Source organism: Physeter macrocephalus, chromosome 4, assembly GCF_002837175.3.
Source record: "Physeter macrocephalus isolate SW-GA chromosome 4, ASM283717v5, whole genome shotgun sequence".
In the NCBI taxonomy this organism is placed as follows: Eukaryota; Metazoa; Chordata; class Mammalia; order Artiodactyla; family Physeteridae; genus Physeter; species Physeter macrocephalus.
The window spans coordinates 25,272,423-25,296,101 of NC_041217.1; the positions used below are offsets into that span (position 1 = coordinate 25,272,423).

At 35.3% G+C, this 23,679-nt stretch overlaps 1 protein-coding gene across 5 annotated transcripts in view; it reads left to right on the top strand.

The window, feature by feature from the left end:
• The window catches only part of AHCTF1 (AT-hook containing transcription factor 1), an 83,221-nt gene that overhangs the window by 23,283 nt on the left and 36,259 nt on the right, over positions 1-23,679 (top strand). For 3 of the 5 annotated variants that reach the window (XM_024130672.3, XM_024130675.3, XM_024130678.3), the window contains exons 5-20: positions 1,300-1,507; positions 3,143-3,259; positions 3,794-3,826; positions 4,634-4,718; positions 6,069-6,219; positions 7,550-7,682; positions 7,800-7,981; positions 8,422-8,483; positions 9,344-9,472; positions 16,012-16,102; positions 17,180-17,269; positions 19,696-19,836; positions 20,499-20,603; positions 21,480-21,573; positions 23,018-23,141; positions 23,275-23,331. In XM_024130672.3, the coding sequence (XP_023986440.1) occupies positions 1,300-1,507; positions 3,143-3,259; positions 3,794-3,826; positions 4,634-4,718; positions 6,069-6,219; positions 7,550-7,682; positions 7,800-7,981; positions 8,422-8,483; positions 9,344-9,472; positions 16,012-16,102; positions 17,180-17,269; positions 19,696-19,836; positions 20,499-20,603; positions 21,480-21,573; positions 23,018-23,141; positions 23,275-23,331 (1,802 nt within the window). The remainder of the gene's footprint in view (positions 1-1,299; positions 1,508-3,142; positions 3,260-3,793; positions 3,827-4,633; positions 4,719-6,068; positions 6,220-7,549; positions 7,683-7,799; positions 7,982-8,421; positions 8,484-9,343; positions 9,473-16,011; positions 16,103-17,179; positions 17,270-19,695; positions 19,837-20,498; positions 20,604-21,479; positions 21,574-23,017; positions 23,142-23,274; positions 23,332-23,679) is intronic. The other 2 variants (XM_024130677.3, XM_024130676.3) reach the window with 2 other exon arrangements.

Here is a 23,679-nt window from a genome sequence, read left to right on the forward strand (position 1 = left end):
GATGCTGTGAACATCCTATAAAGCACAAGACAGCCCCCACAGCAAAGAATTATCTGACCCAAGATGTCAATGGACCCAAGGTTGAAAAACCATACTGTGGGGCTTCCCTGGTGGCGCAGTGGTTAAGAATCCACCTGCCAGTACAGGGGACATGGGTTTGAGCCCTGGTCCGGGAAGATCTCACATGCCACAGAGTAACTAAGCCCATGGGCCACAACTACTGAGCCTGCGCTCTAGAGCCTGCGATCCACAACTACTGAGCCTGCATGCCGCAACTACTGAAGCCCGCGTGCCTAGAGCCCGTGCTCCGCAGCAAGAGAAGCCACCGCAATGAGAAGCCTGCGCACCGCAATGAAGAATAGCCCTCACTCGCCGCAACTAGAGAAAGCCTGCGCACAGCAACAAAGACCCAACGCAGCCAAAAATAAATAAATAAAAAAAAATAATTTTTTTTTTTTTTTAAAGAAAAACCATACTTTGTTTCATCCATTGAGATTGTTGCCTAGGTCTCTTGTGTCATTAGGGCTGCAAAAAAGATGATTTTAAAGTTCTGTTAATCTAAAGAATTTTCTGATTAACTAGGGCTATTTGTTCACCTTGAAATACAGTTTGTACAGAAAAGGGAGAATAAATGCTTATATTACTATTTCTTTAAGTACTAATTTTCAGAGTAAGAAGCTGGTACTCAGCTACTTTCATTGTTTCAATTCAGTAAGGTCTCTTATAAGTAAGGAGGGCAGGAACTCATGGGGTTTTTTATATTGTATTTAATGTGTTTTATTCATTTTCATCATTGTCTTCTCATGCTCAAAAATGTTCTGTTTTTGCTAACAAAGGCACCTTCATGTAGTCTGACACATCCCGTCAGATTTTGATAGCTTCCTAGATTTCTGGCACAGGATGTGCCAGGCTCATCTTATATATTTTCTGCTTCTGACTTGGAACCAGCCATTCTCCAAGAGGAATATTTAGGTTGTTAGTTCTAAATTTGAATAAAGAAACCATCAGCTTTATTTATGATTGTTAAGGAAATTGTTTAATTCTTTTAAAATAAAGAGTCTACTTTAGATAATATTTGCATACTATGAGATTTTTAAGAAATTATACAATTAAATGTACTTTGAAAATTATAGCATTTAAAATAAAGGTGGTTATTTTATAGTTCAGTATGCTTTGTTACCACTAATCTTATTTTAATTGACACCAGTAGTTTTCAGTTGCTGCTTGAATAATGGGCGACATGCTTGCTTTTATGCTGTTTATAGTTTGTTAATCTTACTTGCCTTATTTATTTTTTAGACCTTGAAGTTATAACTGGTATCCCAGCTGAAGTACCACACATCAGAGAAAATGTGATGCGAGAGGGACGCCATCTGTGTTTTCAATTAGTAAGCCCATCAGGAACAGCTGTTTCAACCCTTAGTTACATAAACCGGACAAATCAGCTTGCTGTTGGTTTTTCTGATGGGTATCTAGCACTTTGGAATATGAAAAGCATGAAAAGAGAGTAAGTACAACTTTTTCTCTTAGATTATGTGATTATTGGTAATTTCTTTGTGAATGTAATGTTCTCAATTACTAATATTTAAAATTTAGCATAAACAGGAAAAGATTGAATGATTATGTAATTTTCCATTGCATTAAATCATAACTTGGTATAATAAAGGAGTGACCTAGCACATGAATTTAGGTTGATTCAGTGTTATTTAAAAGGCATTTCAGGCAATTTCCTGGTGGTCCAGTTATTACGACTTTGTGCTTTCACTGCCGTGGCCCGGATTTAGTCCCTGGTCCGGGAACTAAGGTCCTGCAAGCAGTGTGGCTCGGCCAGGGGAAAAAAAGGCATTGCAGTCATGTGGTGTTCAATTTGCTAGTAACTATGACTCTATTAAGATAAACTACGTATTTGTATAGTATGAATTCCTTCAGAAGTACTTTTCTATATAAGCATATGTGTAAAGTAGTTTAATAGTAGTAGTTCTCAGTTGACAGAAAAACAAAAGCTTTTTAAAAAAGTTACAAAATACTGTGTTTAAAATTTTTTATGCTGTCAAAAACTTCCCCCAAATATAATTATATTGATACTTTTTATTAATCTTTATGTTGTTAAAATTGCTGAGGAATTGACTCTTTATTGAGGGAGGTAAGGCATTATAGGTTTTAAGTCTAATCTCTGTTAAGAGTTAAGTAGATAGCTATTTGTCTCTTAAGTTGTCAATTTAATATTTATTTCTTCTTTTTTCTTCCAAGTAATATTGGAATATTTTCTTGAGTAATTTGTCTTGCAAATGAGTCAACAAAATTGTCACCCTTCCAAACTTTCTGCTCAGTTCGTCTCACCAACAAATTGGTACCTACTTGGCTGTGTTTGGTTATAAATATTTGCCAAGTTTGAAGTGAAGGAAAAAGAGGTAGAAAATAAAAAGATTCTCATCTATACCCATTTTTTACTGTTGGGTTCTTTGATGATATTAGAGTGTTACTAGCTCCTTAAGTAAACATTGACTGTCCTTGCACTTCCTCAAAGTCAGATTTTTCTGCAAAGTGCCAGTGTTGAAGTGGCAATGCTATTGCCTAGTAGCTCCCTATGGGAAGTCCATCTCAACTGTCTTTGTTGATACCTTTTTATCAACTCTTGTTTTTGCATAGCTCCCAAAGGAGTGCCTGGAGAACCTGGCTTTTACAGTGTTTTCTTTAGCACTATCATCCTTCACTAATCATGCTTTTCCAAAGGGTTTGTGAGGACTCTTCAGATTCTAACTCATTCTGTTGTCATAATGGGGAAATTGACTCTGAACCCAAGCAGCTGAAATAGAGTGTTGTGGCAGTATTTCATCTCTTTTTAGAGTACCTGTTATTGGGGAACAGTACATCATGGCATACGTTTACACTCCTGGAAGGACTAGTTCACACATGTGTATATGCATGTGCTTTAGTAATTTTAACCCTTCCCAGTTCTACCTGGGAGATGGGGTGCCATGCTCTTTGTCTGGATGTCTTGCACCCTGTGTATTTTTGAAGATAAGAGGATTGTATGAACAGCAGTTGCTGTAACCCAAATTCTTACATGAGGCATCTTCTTCCTTTTCATGAAATTATAACTTAAAAGTATGAAGTGTACTGATTTTTGTGCCTATTATAGATACTGCACACAGTTGGAAGGTGGAAGAGTTCCTGTATATGCTGTCACTTTTCAAGAACCTGAGAATGATCCTCGTAATTGCTGTTACTTGTGGGCTGTTCAGTCTACACAAGATAGGTAAGTGTGATACATGTGGTTTTAAATATTTGTCAGGAATGGAGTAGCAGTTAATTTCTTTTGCAAAGCTTTGTACTGTGTTGTCTCTTTTTAGTGAAAGCGACATAAATTCAGTGAGTTAGAAAGTGGTGGTTGAAATGACTTTAAAATGTAAATGATTATTTCTGCATGTGTGAGTAATTCTGAGATATCAGTAAGGAGAAATTGTGCTTGCTTGACCTGTTTAGGTGTTATTTCAGAGAGTAAGCCAATACACATGAGTAGGCAACCTTATTCCTTAGGCAATTTTTATGGCCTTCTATGTTCTCTCATAAGAACATTTTTTCTCTTTTATAATCTCATTCCTTTTTTCTCTTTGTTGTGTATGCCTCTCTCATTTTTATGTATCTGTACTGTGTTCTCTAGTCCCTCTACTTGCCTTTTGCAGTATATTCCTAGGATTAATTCAGTTAATTTTTCCGTCTTTCATAAGCTTTAATTTTATTCCAGCTATAGCTTGTGAGAAATCTTTCCTTTCAATTTAATTTCAAACAGGTTAAGCTCGTTCATTTCCAATGCTAGGACAGTGTAAGTATTGATTTTCTCTTATTTTTCATTGGTGTTTAGTACTTTCTTTGATGATCAGTGAAACAGTTAAGTCTGTGGTATAAATGACATGTTCTTGATAACTGCTCCTAATACTTTTTCTTCCCAAGTCCGTACATGAATTGTGGTCAACTTGGGTTTTTGTGTTAGATGTCCTCACTTTGAGGTTTTGTCTTATGTTTTAGTGAGTAAGTCAGTGAAAGAAGAATTGATTTGTCACTTTGTCAGTCCTGGAGGAAAATAGAAATAAAAATATAGAGACAGCTATTGGGATATTCCTCATTAAGTGAAATCCATATTTCCATCCATCTGAGTGTAATGTGGGCTGGCAGCAGCTTGAGTAATGTGCCTTGTGAAGGCTGCATGTGGTGAATGAGAAGGGACGTTTATCTGAACAATTTTTGTATCCCATTTATTTTTTCTTCCAATATTGCCTAAGTAAAGCATACCTATTGAAGAAAGGGAGAAGGAATATTGGGTAAAGAGTTATAGTCTCAGCCACATAAGATGTCACCTAAAATATGCAAGCAACATAAGCTTTAGTTAATTAGAATCAGTAAAGAATTAAATCAGTTATTATATCAAAGGACTACATTTTGTGAAAACAACCAAGTAAAACTAAATTCTTTACAGTGACCTCAGTTTTGTCACATGCACTCAATATTGTGTGCAGATTAAATTTATTTGGACAATAAAAGGTGCTTAATGCATTAATATGATATTCAGAGGTGCTTAATGCATTAATATGATATTTAGTATTTCTCCTTAGCTAATTTCTGTTTCTTTCAGTGAAGGGGATGTTTTGAGTTTGCATCTGCTTCAGCTGGCCTTTGGTGACAGAAAGTGTTTGGCATCAGGACAAATTTTATATGAGGTAAATGGTAATGGTAGTATGGGTTCAGAGTACCATTTTGTTCATGTTTGCCTGTTTTAAGTCTTTGTTTTAAGATACTGAGATATTGAAATGTTATTCTTCTATTCAAGTTAATACTGTATTCGTAATATAATGTAAAAAGTATTAGATTAGGGATCAGGAGACTGGTATTTTACCAAAGTAGCAATCTTAAAATCTTCGGGTGTCATTTTCCTCTAAAATGAGGGGATTAGACAAGACTCAAACTTGTGGCCTAATTGGTAGCCAGGAAAAATAACCCCACTTTTCTTGCTCTAAGATAACAAGCAGTAAGCCATGGGGTGACTTTATAGTCTTGTCGCTTGCAGTTGTAAAAGAGGGTAAATGCATCTAGCGTTTTAGATGACTATTTTTCTGGCTGAATTCTTGACGAAATAGTGGGGTGCTGCTAATAGCCATATTTGGTTAGCCATCACATTAACTTCTCTAGAACAGGCTTTCTTAACCTAGTATTTGAGGGTATGTGGTTGGGTTTTAGGGAATTTGTGAAGCCCCTGAATTATGTGTGGCATCTTTATGATCACAGTGGCCATGTCGTCCCTCCCCCCCGCCCAATCCTCCAGTGCCACATCTGTGGATTCAACCAATCTCGGATCAAAAATATGCAGGGGTGGGGGGGAGAATTCCAGAGGGTTCCAAAAAGCAAAACTTGAGTTTTCCGTGCCACAGCAACTATTTACGTAGCATTCACATTGTATTAGGTATTATAAGTAATCTAGAAATGATTTAAAGTATATGGGAGGATGTGCATAGGTTATATGCAAATATTACTCCATTTTATATGAGGGACTTGAGCATCCACAGATTTTGGTATCCGAAGAGGGTCCTGGAACCAGTCCCCCATGGACAGCAAGGCACAACTGTATGCATTTTTCTGGGGAAAAATTCATAGCTTTTGTCAGATTGTTACAGGGATCAGTGAACAAAAATTTAAGAACTACTGTTTTAGAGCAAGAACTTCAGTGAAAACACAGAAGTAGGTTTGCTGGTCTAGAGTATACGTATATATAATTTTAATGCTTAGGTCCAGTTTACCCCCCAACCAGTAGTGCATGAAGGTTCCCGTGTTCAGTAACAGCTTTAGAAGATTTCTTGGTAATTATTTTTGAGAGACTAAATTTAGTCTTTTTATTTGTGTTTTATGCTATATAAAATTTTAGAACCCTTTTCAATAATTTGTTCTCTTCAGTCTTTTAACTTTTTTGTTTGCTTTGTATTGTAAGAAAACTCTTTTGGAGAACATTTAATTTTAGAATGACTTTTTCCTAGAATCCTATTAGGATATAGATTGCTGTACATTTTCTATTTCAGGGGTTAGAGTACTGTGAAGAAAGATACACACTGGACCTCACAGGTGGCATGTTTCCTTTGAGGGGCCAGACTGGTAATACCAAACTTCTAGGGTGCCAAACTGTAGAGAAATTTCGATCTCATGGTGACAGGGAGGAAGGCATGAATGAAGGTTGGTTAAAAGTACTCTTATTATATATCATGTGAATACTTGATTTAAGATTTATCTTGATTTAAGATATATGACAGGTATTGTTTTCTATAGTTCATTGGAATACTAACTGTGGAATTTATTCAGGTCTGTATGAGATATGAGGTATGTCTTACTCTCCAGATTGCCATGTGTAGAACTCAAGAATTGAATAGACTAAGAAAATGAGGAACCCTTGTATTTTGATCCAGCTCTCAAAACAGACATACAAAAAAAGGTCTCTAGTTGTAACTAGTATGAATAGTCTCTGAATAGTCTCTGAATAATGTTTACCTCTGTATTTTTTGAGACGTATATGGCAAACATGCTTTGGTTGCCTTGAATTTTTTGTCTCCTTTCTTCTTCCTGGTAAACATCCTGGCAGAGTGAAAATTGCATAGATCTTAGAATCCAGCCAACATGGATTCAAATCCCAGCTCTGTCACTAGTTGTAACCTTTCATAAATTATTTAACATTTGTGACTGAGCCTTTTGTTTCCTTACCTGTGAGTGGAATAATACATTTATACCTTCTGCAAAGGGTCGGTTGTGAGGATTGAATGTGATAATGGGATAGGTTTATTTAGTTCTGGGAATGCTCAGTGGGGCCCTGATTTTGTTTGTTCTTATTGGGATTCATTCTCATGGTTAGCTCATTCATTCCAGAGATTGCCTCTGTCCTAGTCGCCGCATCTATATTTGTGATCCATTCTTCACATCCAACTAAACATGTCAAAACAGAACTTATCAAACCCTGTCTCTTATTCCCAACTCACATCTTCTTTTTTATATTGCCTGTTAGTTGTGCCTCAGATTTTTACTTTCCTCTTTCCTTCTATTGATCTCTTAACTTTGTTCCTATCCTTCTAGGCCAGCCACCATCCAGGTACCTATCTCCCCCAACCCCACCCGTTACCATATAGCTGGATCAGTCCTTCTCAACTAGAATTCTTCTAAAGAATTAAGCCCTAAAGCCTAAAGGCATCCATTTTAAGTATTGATATTCTCTGGTAGCAGTGACATATTCATGGGAGAATTTTCATTTAAATCGTTTTCTACTTTTCTACCTGCAATACCTCAAAGTTGCCAAAGAGTACTTTTTAATAAGGTCTTCTTGAAATAGAAAAACAGTCAACATACAAGTGAATGAATCTCTTCTTATAGAATAAATGATAGAAATGTGTCTTGACAAATCAAATCAAATATGAATTAAGCCTCTTAATTTATGAGAAAGTCTTGCTCTAATTTTATTTGGGGGATTTGTTTTGAGATTATTTATTCTATTTTTAAAAATTATCTTCTTTTCTTTTAGCTCTGTCCCCTGACACCAGTGTTTCAGTCTTTACCTGGCAGGTGAATATATATGGACAGGGAAAGCCTTCCATATATTTGGGGCTTTTCGACATAAATCGTTGGTATCATGCACAAATGCCAGATTCGTTAAGGTATGATTTTTCTTTCTCTCTCTATGTATATGTGTATGTATTTATTTATATATACATATATAGGAATTTTTATGTGTAGCAGTTCATTGACTTAATAATTGTAAAATTTTCTTTTAGATCAGGAGAATATCTACATAATTGCTCTTATTTTGCATTGTGGTCACTGGATTCTGTTGTAAGTAGGACTTCTTCACATTACATCTTGGATATATTAGTACATGAGAGAAGTTTAAGTCGAGGAGTTCCTCCTTCATATCCACCTCCTGAGCAGTTTTTTAACCCAAGTACTTACAACTTTGGTATGTATTTCTTTAACATTACCTTTTGAGAAAAATAACATGCAAGAGTATGTGTTTGTATTTGTGCTGTGTGTATGTGTGTGTGTGGTGTATTGTTCATTTCTCATTGTTATTAGTTAATATATGGATAAGTTAGGAAGTTAACTTGATATATACACACAAGAAGTTTAGTGTTTATGTGTTTTATAGAGAAATTATCACTATTTTGAATTAGCTAGAAAAGATATTAACTATTTCATTTTAAGTGCACTTGTGATAAGGTTTGGTATCTTGTTAGGATAGAAATACGTGGACAAATTACTTTAAAATTTATTGTATGTAGTAATTCCATACCTTGCCTAAGAATCTGTTATTAGGATAAATTTTATTGTATTAATACCATCCCAAATATAATATGTAAATGGATTTTTTTTTTAATCTTTTTTTTTTTTTTTTTTTAGATGCCACTTGTTTGTTAAACTCAGGAGTTGTTCATATAACTTGTAGTGGTTTTCAGAAGGAGGTAGGTAACAAATAACAGTTTGGACAGAGTGTTTCTTCTTGAACTGAAGTCAGATCATGGATTTAAACTTTACTTAGTGTTATTTATATAAACTATTGTTTCATCTTAAAAGGTAGCTTCTGCTAGGTTTATGAGATTAGCAGCTAGTAGCATCAGTTACTGATGGCAGCCTTCTAGGTTCTAAGGTATTGGGATGTTTTTAGCAGCTTTATATGGATGTTAGCTCCTGAACCCCAGGCAAAAGTAAATCAGTGCTTTACTGCATCCCTTTTTATCCATCCTCTTAATTCTCTTCCTTCTCAGAAAGCTTATGTAAAGCTTTGCATTACATGAAGTAATGCATAGAAGGTACCTAGCACAGTGGCACAGTGACTGGCCCAGAGTGGATTATGACTGTATGTTGAAAATACTTTTCCAGGAAAACACAAAGTGGCAGACCCTTTAAATGATAATCATTTAGATGTGGATAAATGCCATATTTATACTTCATATCAGATCTCGTTCACATTAGACCAAGAGGAATAAACTGCAAGATTTTTCTTTTGTGTATTAAGTTTGTTAAGATCTGTTACCAAGTCTGTCAGCTTTATAGAAGGTAACAGGGTTACCTTACATATAAACAACTTAAAATACTCTTATCAGTAGTAGTATTTGTAACTAGCAAGCATTGGTTACCTCAAGAACCTATAAGCACTTTTCCCTGCAAGAAGTACAGAAATGTAGTCTTCCACAATTTTCATTCAGTGCCTTTTAGTTTTATTCAAAATGTTAAGTGTAAAGTAGGGTGATGAGTTTATTAGTTATTCTTAATTTTGATTATTTGAATTGAATAGTGACTGATATTAATCAATCTATTGTAGACTTTGACTTTTTTAAAGAAATCAGGACCATCTCTCAATGAAGTCATTCCTGATAGTTACAATCGATGTCTTGTGGCTGGCCTTCTCTCACCAAGACTTATTGATATTCAACCTTCCAGTTTAAGTCAGGTGAGAGATTTTTAACTCTTGTTTCTTTTGGATCACATGTTATTAGCTTTCTATTATAACAAAAATCTATTAGATAATTTCTAAAAAAGTAGATTAGGTAGTATAATGCCAACTCTGCAAGTCAGTAGTAGTGGTTCTGGTTCTTGACATTCATACCTGCAGGACCCAATAGGCCTAACTTGCCACCAGGTCTATAGGCTAGGAAACACATCATGGCTGCATCAGGCATGTCATGAGTAGAAGTCATTATAACAGTCGAGGGGCCATTTTCTATCCCCCAGAGAGAACAGCATAGGTGCAAGAGAATGAGACCACATGAGTGGAAACCATCTTGACTTAGGTTAATCTCACAGTCTATAGCCACAAATTAAGGTTCCCAATATCAGCTTCCCTGGGAACTTGTTAGAAATGCAAGTTCTTGGTTCCTGCCCTAGAGCTACTGAATCAGAAACTCCAAGAGTAGAGCCCAGCAGTCCGTATTTTAATAAGCCCTTGAGGTGATTTGTGATGGTTTGAGAACCACTGCTCTATAGAAACAAGTGTCTTGTGAAAGCCTCTTAGTGAAGATTCCAAGTTCCTGCACAGCACAAGACAGTTATGGGAGTCAGACTTAGTCATGGAAGCCAAAATCTTAATTTCCTAATGGATATATAAATACAAATATTGTAAAATCCACTCACAGTTTTTATAGTCCCAATACATTTTACCAGTCAGATGACATTCTTAAACAGTGTTGCCTGGTGACAACTTATAATTCACATTTATTTTAACTTGGTGTTTGCTAGTAAAATGTGCTTAAAGAAAGTAAACCAATCCCAGGTCGTTTTCCTGTGGCGAAGGAGAAAATGTTTATTAACTACCCTCAAGTAGTATTGGAATTAAGTTATTTAAATAATTGCAGGTATGTAACATAATAAATTGTTAGGGAAAGAGCCTTTTAAATATCAGACGAAATGTAAATATTGCTGCTGGCGATTTAACACCTGCAGTTGGAATTTAATGCCTAATTTCATAGAAATAAGAGAAATATTCAATACTATTATCATCAGGAGATTTTTTTTTTTTTCCTTTTCTCCCCCTCTCCTTTTATATTACTGTACTGAGCAAATATTCACTGAGCAGTCATCCCTCTGTATCCACGAGGGATTGGTTCCTGGACCCCCACAGATACCAGATTTCAAGGATGCTCTAGTACCTTATGTAAAATGGCATAGTATATGGATGTAACCTATGCACACCCACCCAAGTACTTTAAATCATCTCTAGATTAAAGTACTTAATACAGTGTACATGCTATGTAAGTAGTTGCTGGCACATGACAAATTCGAGTTTTGTTTTTTTGAACTTTCTGGAATTTTTTTCCCCTAAGTGTTTTCTGTCTGCAGTTGGTTGAATCGTGGATGAGGAACTGACTGTGGATATCTACATAAACATTTTCTTCTTATATAACTTTTGTTTTTTCCTGGAGTTTCCAGATGGCCTTAACAAAAAACCAAAAACCCTTGCCTAGCCTGTCATTCACACAACCTTAATTTTTTCTTTTCAGTTTGTTTTTGCTCTTTGTAGAACCCCATTAGACAAATATTGACTGTCTGAGTTGATCTTAGGTTAGCTTATCTTTGCTTTCCAAATGTTTGTCTCATTTGCCTCTGATTTTATTTTCTGGGAGATTTCTTCATCTTCCTTTCTTTCTTTTAGATTTTAAAAATTTAGCCCCAATTTAAAATTTCTGTGAGCTCTTACTCTTTGATCATCCTTTTTTCATAGTATTCTGTTCTATTTTATGGATGAAATACCTTCTCCTAGCTATGTATGTTTCAGGTTTTATTTAGTTCCATGTATTATCTCTATTTTCTCTGGAGTTATTTTTATTATTGTAGTCTTTCTGATCTGGTGGCTATCCTTAAATGTTTGGTGGTTCTTAGTTATCTTTTCATATGTTAAGTGAGTCAGTAACAGATTATAAACTGTGTTTTGTGTGGATAGAATTCATCCAGAGGTATCTTTTACTTTAGGATGATAGATTGGATGTGCACCATTTTAGTTGAGAAACACAGATTTTTTTTCTGGGGCTATTCAGTGTCTCCAGAGATCTATCAGGCTGGCTCCACAGTTCTTTGCTGCAGGGTAACAGAAGGGTGGGGACTGTCTGTTCTATATACTAAGTTTGAACCCGTTGCCTCTATTCAGTCCCATGGTTGATCACTCTTTCACCCACTTTCCTCTGTACCTGGATTCTCCAAGAACTTAACTTGATAGGATTCTGAGAGCCAAACTGGCTTTATTCTCATCTGTAGTTCCCCTCTGTGGGGACTCTAGGATGTGGTTTCCTTCACACTGCTAAGTCAGTCACCTTTCCTCTGCTTAGTACTGCTTTTCAAAACTTTTACTGAGCCGTCTTATCCCATGATGCCTTCCCTTCTCTTTTCTTTGTCCTTGTTGATTTATACCTTTTTTGACTCTTTACCATCATTTTAGTGAGACCCAGTGATGATGTAGGGGTAGGAGATAAAGGCTGTGGTGTGATGGTCCATTTTTAGCCACAAGTAACAAGAATTTTTTTTTTTAAGAGAAACCTATTTGGAGACTGGAGCACTTTATGAGAAAGCCTCATTCTTCCATCAGCCGGATCACATCCAAAATATTTCATCTGAATTTCTTGGCCAACTCTAATCCTAAAGCAGTGGGATATTTAATCTTCCGTTGATCATGTTGTGTGTTATGAAGTAGTACTGTAGTCATATTTGGATATAGTTTAACCATTACTCCAATGTCTCTGATTTCAGTTATTGTGGCGGTATACACTGCTCCAATTTCTAACTGCTGCTCTTGATCATCTTCGCAGATTTTGGTAATAAAGTCTCTTGCTTCATGCATAGCACTGGATGTTGGTACAAATACAGAAAATGTTTCTTCATCCACCTAATAGTTAATCCTGTTTCATCCTGAAGTTATTTTTAATTGATATCCACCTGGTCCAACAAATTTTGCTCAATTTAGTAATGGAACCTGAACAGTTTCTACAACAGGTCCACTTTCTTTTCTAGATGCTCGAGGTTTTGAAATAGTTTTGTTCACAATCTTCTTTTGTTCATTGCGAGTAGTATGATCTTTTTAGCCCATCTATTTGGTGCATGTTCTAGAAGAATTGTTAATATGTTGTGCAGAAGAAATCTGTTCTGTCTAATGGTCCCTGGATAATCTATGGGCTGTGCATTTGCATTTAAGCTAGTGGGCTTCCATTCCCCTCCCCTCCAAGAAAACAACAAAATTGAAAACACAAGATTCAAAATGGCTTTATGCAGCTCTGAATTAGATTTATTAAAAGACCTCAGGTAAATTTTGCCCTGGTGGCCCTGCTCATAGGGCCCTTTGGTCAGGAAATGAAACTGACTATCCTTCCCTGCCAAAGGCTCCAAATTAGTATTGTGTGGAAACTGTTCATCATCCTTAAGAGTTGGGCACTTTAAGTGCTCTATTTAATTTTTTTACTTTAGGGAATTAATACTGATTCCTCCCCACCCCCGCTGCCATTATACATTATCAAGTTTAGTTAAAGCAATGATATCTAAGTTTTAAAAAGAAAAGTGAAACTAGAAAAAAATTACCTGTAGTTCAACCATGTTAATGAAACAGCATTTAATGTTTTCTGTGATTATTTTGAATCTGTTAATCCAACCCTTGTTGTTTTTTCCACTTATATAGATAATACATGAATAATTTGAATTCAGAAAATTGACTAAAGTATATGGAAGTATGCAAATATTGGCATTTTGTTGACTTTTTTCATGTATCTTCTTTAAAACTTTATTCCTAGAATAGACCAAATTGAGCTGAATTGGTTAGTGATGCGTACACAGAGGTAAAACAAAAAGAAAAGCAAGAAAGTGATTCCTAGGGCTTCCCTGGTGGCGCAGTGGTTAAGAATCCGCCTGCCAATGCAGGGGACACGGGTTTGAGCCCTGGTCTGGGAAGATCCCACATGCCACCGAGCGAGTAAGCCTGTGTGCCACAACTACTGAGGCTGCGCTCTAGAGCCTGAGTGCCACAACTGCTGAAGCCCACCTGCCTAGAGCCCATGTTCTGCAACAAGAGAAGCCACTGTGATGAGAAGCCCATGCACCGCAATTAAGAGTAGCCCCCGCTCGCCACAACTAGAGAATGCCCGCACGCGCAGCAACGAAGACCCAGCACAGCCAAAAAAAAAAAAAAGTGATTCCTACAAAAGGCTGGAGAGTGGTTACCATGGGGGATGGGAGGAGTGAGTGGGATTTGCTTTTGATCAGGTAGGAGGAGACAGGGCTTCTGGGAAGTATTCTCAATCTAGACTTGGGCCATAGTTTCATCAGTGTCCACTTGGTAATTATTTGTTAGTTGTATGTATGGTATATGGACTTTTTGATATGTATACTTTCCTGTATCTCTTTATCCCTCCATATACATGAAAAGGATGATATCATATATGTAATTTCATATATTGTTGTCAGGATTTGTTCTTCTGTTGATTACATATTTGTAGGTTTTACCTTTTCTCTTATTGGGTTGTCTTTATAGAAATTCTTTATTAAAATATGTAGGTATTTATCCTGTCGTAAATCTTACAGATTTTCCCCCCATCATTTGCTCTTCACTGTTTTATAGTATCTCTTACCACATTCAAAATAATATTTTTAGAGTCAAATGCATTTTATAGCTCTGGCTTAAAAAAATTTTCCTAACACCTAAATGTTTCCTTAACATTTAAGGCTATAATTCATTTTTGTGTGTCATATAAGGTAAAGGTACATTTTTCTTTTTGCCAGATGATTAGTCCAGCTGTGCTATATCATTTGTGAAACAGGACCCATAATATCCTTTTATCATGCTACTGAAATACCACCTTTATCTGATATTATATGTCCATATTTACTGGGTTCTATTTCCAGGTTTTTATCTTGTTTCATAAATCTACTTACCTATCTCTATACCATTTTAATATACTGCTTTGATATTTGGTAATGCCGTCTCTTTTTAATCTATAATTTTTGGAAGTTCATAGACAGTTCTTTTTTATTAATTATAAGATGGTTTTATCCAGTGCTCCTGTTGGAATTCTTTTGGGAATTTTATTATATTCACATGTTAATTTGGGGGAGAATTGGCATTTTTATAATCATCTAGGTATAAATGGTATATCTTTCCAATTATTTAGAAACCCTAAATAATCTATCAGTACATCTCTCAGTAAGAGTTTATGATTATTTTCTAGTGGGTTTCTTTCTATTTTTATCCCTAAGTGTTTTGTAGTATTTTTATGAGTAGACCATTTTCCCTATATTCATTTCTAGATGGAGTTGATTTTTGTATATTCACTTGGTATCTACTTAACTAAATTAGAATCTCTTAGATTTTCAAGGTATGCAATCAGCAGCAAATATAGGCTTTTTGCGCCCTCCCCCCATTTTTGTTTATTACTTTATTTTCTCATGGCATTTGGTAGAACCTCTACAAACCATAGAAAAATAATTGTACTGGCAGACATCCTTGTTTTGTCGCTGATTTTAATGTAAATTGTTCTGATGAATCTCCATTTAGAATCAGGCTGCTTTTAGTTTTGGGGAATCTTTATCATATTGTAGCTCCCTCTTCCTGTTTAACTTATCTGTTTGTTCATATGATTCCTTTTTAAAAAAGTCTTTGCTGCTGTAGTGAATGAAATTCATAGATTCCTAAACGAGATGTATAATGCTTTTTTAAAAAACTGTTGTTGAGATTTAATTCATATACCATTCAGTTCAGTGGTTTTTAGGATATTTATGGAGTTGTACAACTATCACAACATTAAATTTTAGAGCATTTTTATCACCTTCCCCCAAACCCCATACCCATTAGCACTCAATTCCTTTTCCTCCCTTCTCTCTCCTAGCCTTTGGTAACTACTGATCTACTCTCTGTCTATAGATTTACTTGTACTAGACATTTCATACAAATGGAATCAAATAATATATGGCCTTTTGTGACTGACTTCTTTGACTTGGCACAGTGTTTTTCAAGGTTCATCCATGTTGGAGCATGTATCAGTACTTCATCCCATTTTCTGGCTGTGTAATATTCCACTGTATGATATAACTACATTTTATTTATCCATTCTTCAGTTGAAGGGCATTTTGGTTATTCTCATTTTTGGCTGTTATGAATAATGCTGCTTCATATACACTTTTTGTGTGGACATGTGTTTTTATATCTCTTGCGTGTGTACCTAGGTGTGGAATTGCTGGGTCATTTGGTAACTCTGTTTAAGATTTTGAGGAACTACCAGACCAAAGTGGCTGTCCCATTTTACATTCCCACCAGCAGTGTATGAGGATTTTCTGCACCATCACCAATGCTTGTTACCTTGTGTATAGCCATCCTAGTGAATCATAATGATTTTTAATCCTTTTAAAATTTGTGTTCTGAACTAGAACTTGCCACCTCTGTCTCTGATCACATATCCTTTCTTTTCTTTCTTTTCTTTTCTTTCTTTCTTTCTTTTTTTTATTTTTTAACACATGGTTTAGGAAGAACAGTTAGAAGCTATATTGTCAGCAGCAATCCAGACAAGTTCTCTGGGACTTTTGACTGGATGTATCAAAAGGTGGATAACAGAAGGTAAGATTATGATTTTTAACAGTTAAAAACTACTTTCGTATTTTTCGTATTTTATCAATTCACTGTTTTGTGGGGGGTTAAGTTAAACTTTATTTTGAGATAATTGTGGGTTCACGTGCAGTTGTCAGACATTTACAGTGTACCCTTACCCCCATTAATGATAAGATCTGGCAAGTCTCTAATATTATATCACACCCAGGACCTCTCTTGTTGCCCTTTCATAGCCATGCCTACTACCCCCGGCCGCCACCCCATTCCTAATGCCTGGCACCCATTTATTGTCTATTTCTATAATTCTGTCATTTCAAAAATGTTCATAAATGGAATCCTACAGTACGTAACCTTTTAGGATTGGCTCTTTTTCACTCACAAATTTTCTGGGGATTCATTCAAGTTGTGTGTATTACTCTCTTTATAAACACATATTTCACACACACACATTGTTTTTGTTCTGACCATTTGAGAATAAGTTGAAGGCATCATGTTTCTTTACTGAAATACTTCAATATATTCCTTCTAAGAACAAGGATATTCACTTAAAAAAACACTTTTTAGTTGAATAAAAATTAAGAAAGCTAATATTGATGCATGCTGTTGTCTAATCTGTAGACCTTATTGGAATCTCCTAATTGCCCTAATGTCCTTTGTAACATTTTTAGGGAGGGGGAATTCAGAATCCAATCCAGAATGTATTTTGTATTTAGTGTTCAGGTCTTTTTAACTCTCTCTTAATCTTGTATAATTCTTAAGCCGTTGTCTTTGAAGAAGTTTACATTTTTAAAGAATATGGGCAGTTATTATTTTGTAGCCTGCCTATCAGTTTGTGTTTGTTGATCTTTCCTCATGATTAGATTCACATTTTACAGTTTTACAGCAGCGTTACATAAATTGATGTGCTCCCTGAAGTGATACCCTGAAGGTACATGTTACCAGTTTGTCTCCATTAATGTTGATGTTAAGGTTGCTCACTTGGTTAGGGGGGTTTCTGTCAGGTTTCTCCACTGAAAAGTTTCTAATTTTTTTTTTTTTGTAATTAATAATCATTCTCTATTTTTCCCTTTCATATTTACAAATAAGAACAACCAAATTCTGCTGCTAATTTGCGCTTTGTTCTTGAATGGACATGGAATAAAGCGGTTCTCACAAAAGAGGAATTTGACAGACTATGTAAGTAGTATATTAAAAAACTAATCTTGGTTTATGTTTTGAGTATATAACAATAATAATTTTTAATCATTTTGAAGTTGCAAACTCTTTAAAGAAGTCCCAGAAGGAAACTATTTCTTTTTACATTAGCGTGACAAGATTTTTCAACAGATCGTTTATTTTTTTTGTTTATTTTTTTATTTTTTAAATGAGCATGTATTTGTTTTAATAAAACAATAAAAATATCCCACATTGAAAAATGTCAATTTCATATTATTTATTCATGTAATCCTTTGCAATCATCATGGATAATTTGAGATGGACTCTCCTTAAATTTAACAGATCATTTAAATTGGCAGCGTGTTAGGTATGTCCACAATAGCAAGTTTCAGAATTATAGCTTAATTATCTTTTGATCTTAGGCATTTAATTTATAAAATATGCTAATGATGGAGTAAAGAGAATATGCCAGTTAACTTCTGAGCTTTATTCATTTTCCATTTAAAATATTTATGAAGCTAAATAGCAGGGCAAAAACTCAATCACCTGTCTTCTACTAACAGATGTCATAGTCATTATCTAGTCTTGTTTATTAGTGAATTGTACACTTTGAGTTTTCTTGCATTCTGTGAATATTAAAAACCCATTATGCCCAACTAGTGCAAAAGTAATGTTAAAGGAAATATATGATTGCCCTGTACATGAAAGTAAAATTTAAGTTTATGTAGAAGTATATATGTATTTGTTATTAGTATTATTATGTCATGATGAATGAACAAATTGGACTTATTTTAAAAGTTATTCTTAGTAGAGGATTTTTAAACCAACAAAATTTGATAGGAGTACATGGGGTCTATAGTATTTTTAGGGTGTACTTAAATGAAATTGTAAACATGAAATACGTAATTTTAAATACTTCAGTAATCATTGTACATTTGAAGTGTGGAACACCTGATAATTCAGAATCAGGGTGAAAAAAATATTTTTTTGAGAGGAAAATGTTTTCAGGGCTGATTATGTAAGTTATGTAAAAAAAATTCAACTTGGGGATTCCCTGGTGGTCCAGTGGTTAGGACTCAGTGCTTTCACTGTGGGGGCCTGAGTTTGATCCCTGGGAAGGGAACTAACCAAGCCACGTGGCGTGGCCAAAAAAAAAAATTCAACTCAATTCATAAATTGTATGCTTTTATTATGCTTTGAACATAATGTGGTGTTTCAGGCTTTAACTTGGTAACTCAACCATTACTATTACTGCTTTGAACTTTATTACTGGTTAATTTTTTTTTTAAACTAAGAATAATTAAAATACAAAGCATAATAGTTTTTTAAATGTACTGGCAGTAAAGCAAATTATTTGAGGAAGTATTCAGAATTAAGGTATTTGTTTTCTGGTCAAATCACACATAATTATTAATGTAATTAAATCTTATCTAAAACGATGTAACCAATAGCTGCTAAAATAGCTTCTCCCAAAAGTGCATTTGTAAACTCAACCTTGAGTTTGAAATGAGAGGACAACCGAGTCTACAGTGCATTCATTGTAGGAAGCATACAATTATATTGTAATAGGTCTCTATCTGACTCTTAATTTCATTGTCTCACTTTTGAAGACTGGAGGTGAAAGAAAGAGTTCTTATCAAATAATAATCACAAAACAACATACATAGTACATAAAAGATCTGATATAAAAGATTTATTTGAAGGAGAAGCATTTAATGAATATAACTGATTTCTAGTGAATCTGAAGTTGAATCTATATCACTTTCCTCTGTGCTCACCTATTGCTTACCTCATTCTACATTTTTATTTTATTATTATTATTTTTTTTGGCTGCACTGGGTCTTCGTCGCTGCGTGCGGGCTTTCTCTAGTTGCGGCGAGTGGGGGCTACTCTTCGTTGTGGCGCGCGGGCTTCTCGTTGCGGTGGCTTCTCTTGTTGCGGAGCACCGGCTCTAGGCGTGCAGGCTTCAGTAGTTGTGGCTTACGGGCTCTAGAGCGCGAGTGGGGGCTACTCTTCGTTGTGGCGCGCGGGCTTCTCGTTGCGGTGGCTTCTCTTGTGGAGCACGGGCTCTAGGTGCGCGGGCTTCAGTAGTTGTGGCTTGCGGGCTTTACAGCACAGGCTCAGTTGTGACACACAGGCTTAGTTGCTCCGCGGCATGTGGGATCTTCCCGGACCAGGGCTCGAACCCTTGTGCCCTGCATTGGCAGGCGGATTCTTAACCACTGCGCCACCAGGGACGTCTCATTCTACATTTTTAAAAAATAAAAATTTGTATTTGTATCTGCCCTTCTAGATTCCTTGAGGGTATTTGTCATTTGAAGCTGTCTTTGTAGATGTCATATAGAATAATTCTCTGGTTAATAGGAATTTGATATGTTTTGCATTTGTGACTTTAGTTAATTCAGATGTACTGTGTCAAAACTAATCTTACATTTTATTCTTGAAAGGTGCGCCATTATTTGATGGTTCGTGTCGTTTCATCGATCCACAAACTATACAGTCTCTCCAGCAGTGCCATTTACTTCTTAGCAACCTTAATATAGTCTTAAGCTGTTTTGCAGCTGAGGCCCAAGAGATCACCGAGAGAGGTGTGCTCTTTGTCTTATATAAATGAATGTTTCATTGACTTTTACTTCTTGACTTCGAGAAGGAATACATTTCCTATGTGTTAGATGGATTACTGGGCAAACAGGCCATCATTTCTCAAATGCTGGAATTTTTTTTTTTTTTAATGAAAAGCTACAGAATGTTATTAGATGTGCCATGAGCCGATGATTAAATAAGGTTGGGAAATTTGGGGATTAACTATTGTTAAGATAGTGTACTAATGGTAGAATTTCAGATTTTTAAATTATATGTAAGTTTTTTTCATAGAGTTGGTCATTGTAATTTTTCTCCTCTGTTTTGCCATTTAAACAAAATAGCCAGTTTCATCTAAAGGGCTGGTTTGAATAACCTGTATAATGATACTGTACTAGTTTGTTTTAATGTAAAAATCTGACTACTGAAATTAGATAAATGGAAGTATAGCTAATATAGAAGCAAACTTACCTGAAGTGTCTATTTTAGTCAATGAGTTAGTTTAGCATTTTGGAGATTATTTGTTCAAGCTAAGTTTGTTTAAAAATACATACATATTGCTTAAAATCACCAAGTAATTAATTACTTTTTTTGAAAACTATTGAGTGCCTTGATTTTTCATTTGTGGTTGATAAATTGAAAGCTAACAATAGATTTTAACTCTTTGCAGGTCTTATGGATTTAAGCAATAAGTATATGGTTACCCAGCTCATCTGTCAATATGCACAAGTGGTTCTTTGGTTCTCTCATTCTGGGCTTTTACCAGAGGGCTTAGGTAAAATATTTACCTACTCTATAAATATTAACATTGGAACATTCTTAAATCTTTATAATTTTGTTGTTCTGTTGTTGTAGGATTCCTTTCTTATACCACCTCACTTACGTTTTCTTGTATTCTTCTTTTCTTACATTCTTCCCTACTTTGTACATTCAGTGCTTCATCCCATGCCTGATACACATGTGTTCCATACATGTTTATTGGGTTAAAAGGAAAGAATATTTGCTGAAACATGGCTTCTGAAGATGGGTTCAATGATATCACTGGCTATAATTTAGATCCATAGAACTATGAATTTTATAATCTGATTTGTCCATCTTTTTCTCTTAAGGGTTCTTTTAATATGGTTATTAAACAGTATTATTAGCCATCAGTTAAATACCCTCTTTATTTAATAACTCATCTAATACCAAGAATTAGAGAATTTGACTTACTATATTTGTTTAGAACAAAAGTCTCCAACTTCTCGCATTTCCAGGACACACGGACTTAGAAGTGCTTCTGCCACTGTGCATTCTTACTGTTGATCTTATTCTTTCATAATTCTCTTAGAGTTTTACTTGAACAGATAGTGAACTTGCTTGCTTTTAAATTATCATTTGAGCCTTAGGGAGTAAAATCATTTTCTAGAATAGCTTTTCCATGGTTTTAAGCCAGCATCCTTTTGTTACAAGACTTTTATGAGAGACTCAGTTTTCTCATTTGTGTATCTATTAATAAAGGTGTGCAGTGTTCTTTTATTACTTTAAGAAACCTGCAAATTGAACGACATTACAAAATTATAGTAAAATATCAATATATGTAACTTTAAGTATTTTGGGGATATTTTGGAAATATTACTAGCTTTTCTTCTAACTCTTAAAAAACATCTAGATGATGCTGTGCAGTTGCCAAGGTTATGCTACAACTACCCTGTAATTCAGAACTACTACACCAGTCGTCGACAGAAGTGTGAGCGTTCATCAAGGTATAGTACATCCAGAACCTACAAAAACTATTTTAGAAGTTACTTGTGTAAGAAGATAAAGCTTTCTCAGAACAGAATTCATGTTATAAAACGATTAAATGGGTGGAATTCTCAGTAAAGTATATGAATTTGTCACCAGCATCACTATTTTAGTTGTAATGTTTGCCTTGACCTAATGGTTATACCTTTATTTTAGAAATTGAGAATAGCTATTTATTATTTCCTAAATAAAACTATTTATCACATGATTGATTTATTGGAGGAGATTCTATAATTTAAGCATGTATTTTTCCTGAGACTTCTTATACAGAAAAAGACTAGAAGCAACTGTTTATTAAAGCATAAAATATATATCACGTTAGTTATTTTACATTATTTTTCCATTACCATTTGCATTTCAGCACTTTAACCACTTTTTTCTTTATTTCCTTTATCTCTTCTTTAAATACATACTCCCCCCCTTCCCTTTAAATATATATGTAGTTGGTTCCTTTGAAAGAAATATATAGAAGTAATAGAAGAAAAAAGAGTAGTGTTTAGAGCCTTGGCTCTACCGTGGAATTATAAATAGCCTTCTTCTTCAGGTTGGAATGACAGAATTGTAGAGCAGCTTAGAACCTTTAGAGCAGTGATTCACAAACCTTGGTTCTGGGTTTGTTGTGTCAGACTTACTTGGAAATCTGTATAAGGCTGTGCCTGGCAAGTTGGGGGATCCAGTACTTTAGAGTAACTGATCTACGATAGTGAGCATTGACTTGGGAGATTTATTAGGCATATTGAAAATTTCTAGATCTGTTATTTCTGAAGTGTATGTCCTTGAGCAGGTTGGCTAAGCTTTCTAATCCTATTTGTCACATAAATTATAAAGTCAATATAAAGATGAAATAAAATATTATATGCAAGGTACCTCTTACAGTGCCTTACTCATAAGAAAATTTCATTCAGTAATTAGTAACTGCTCCTGCTGTTATTAATATTAGATGAGGAAACAGACAAGGTCCATATCTGCTTATCCCCTTGTAGGTGCTCAGTAATATATATTATCAGGGAATTAATGAGGTTAAAAGACTAGTCCAAGTGATGAAACTGAAAATATTGACATTGAACTACAGTATTATTTTCTCTATACTGAACTGCCATGCTCTGTGGTAATTTGCTCAAGATGGTAAAAAGTAAGCCTCAGGCATTTTGCTGGCTAGACCACATTCTTCCCTGGAATCTGACCTTCACTGACTGACTTGCTGATGACCAAACTTGAAGCTTCTTCAGGGTTTATCTGACTAACTTTCCTTGATGTCTGGATTTCTCATGATGGCATCCTGTCCTCGAATCTCTTCTGCCTTTGATAGTTGAGATCATTACTTTTAAGAGTTTGGTGCGTATTGTTTTGATAATAATAATTTAACACTAATGCTAAATATCCTTATTGTTGCCCTTATTGCAGAGGGAAGTGGAACCCTGATTGCTTGATGATTGATGGAATGGTTTCTCAGTTAGGAGATCGAGTAGAGAAGTTGTGGAAACGCGATGAAGGAGGCACAGGAAAATATCCTCCTACTAGTCTACATGTAGGTTTGCAATAACATGATATCATTTAGTCTTCAAAGTTGGGGTGGGATTTTTCATACCTGGCACGGGCTTGGGAAAACAAGGAGCATAAATGAACTAATATATACAATGCACTAAATTTTTTTTTAATAGGCATTACTTGACATATACCTCCTAGACAACGTTACCGAAGCAAGCAAGCATTCTGTTGTATCCTTTAAAATTTTATCAAATAATTCATGTATTACCAAAATCATTCAGTGTCAGACTAGTGGTAACCTTATGCATCTCATCCAATCTCAATTTCACATTTGGATTTGTTTTAAAGGAAAGATTCTTTTTTTTTTTTTTTTTTTTTTTTGCTGTACACGGGCCTCTCATTGTCGCAGCCTCTCCCATTGCGGAGCACAGGCTCTAGACGCACAGGTTCAGCGGCCATGGCTCATGGGCCCAGCCGCTCTGCGGCATGTGGGGTCTTCCCGGACCGGGGCACAAACCCGTGTCCCCTGCATCAGCAGGCGGACTCTCAACCACTGCGCCACCAGGGAAGCCCTAAAG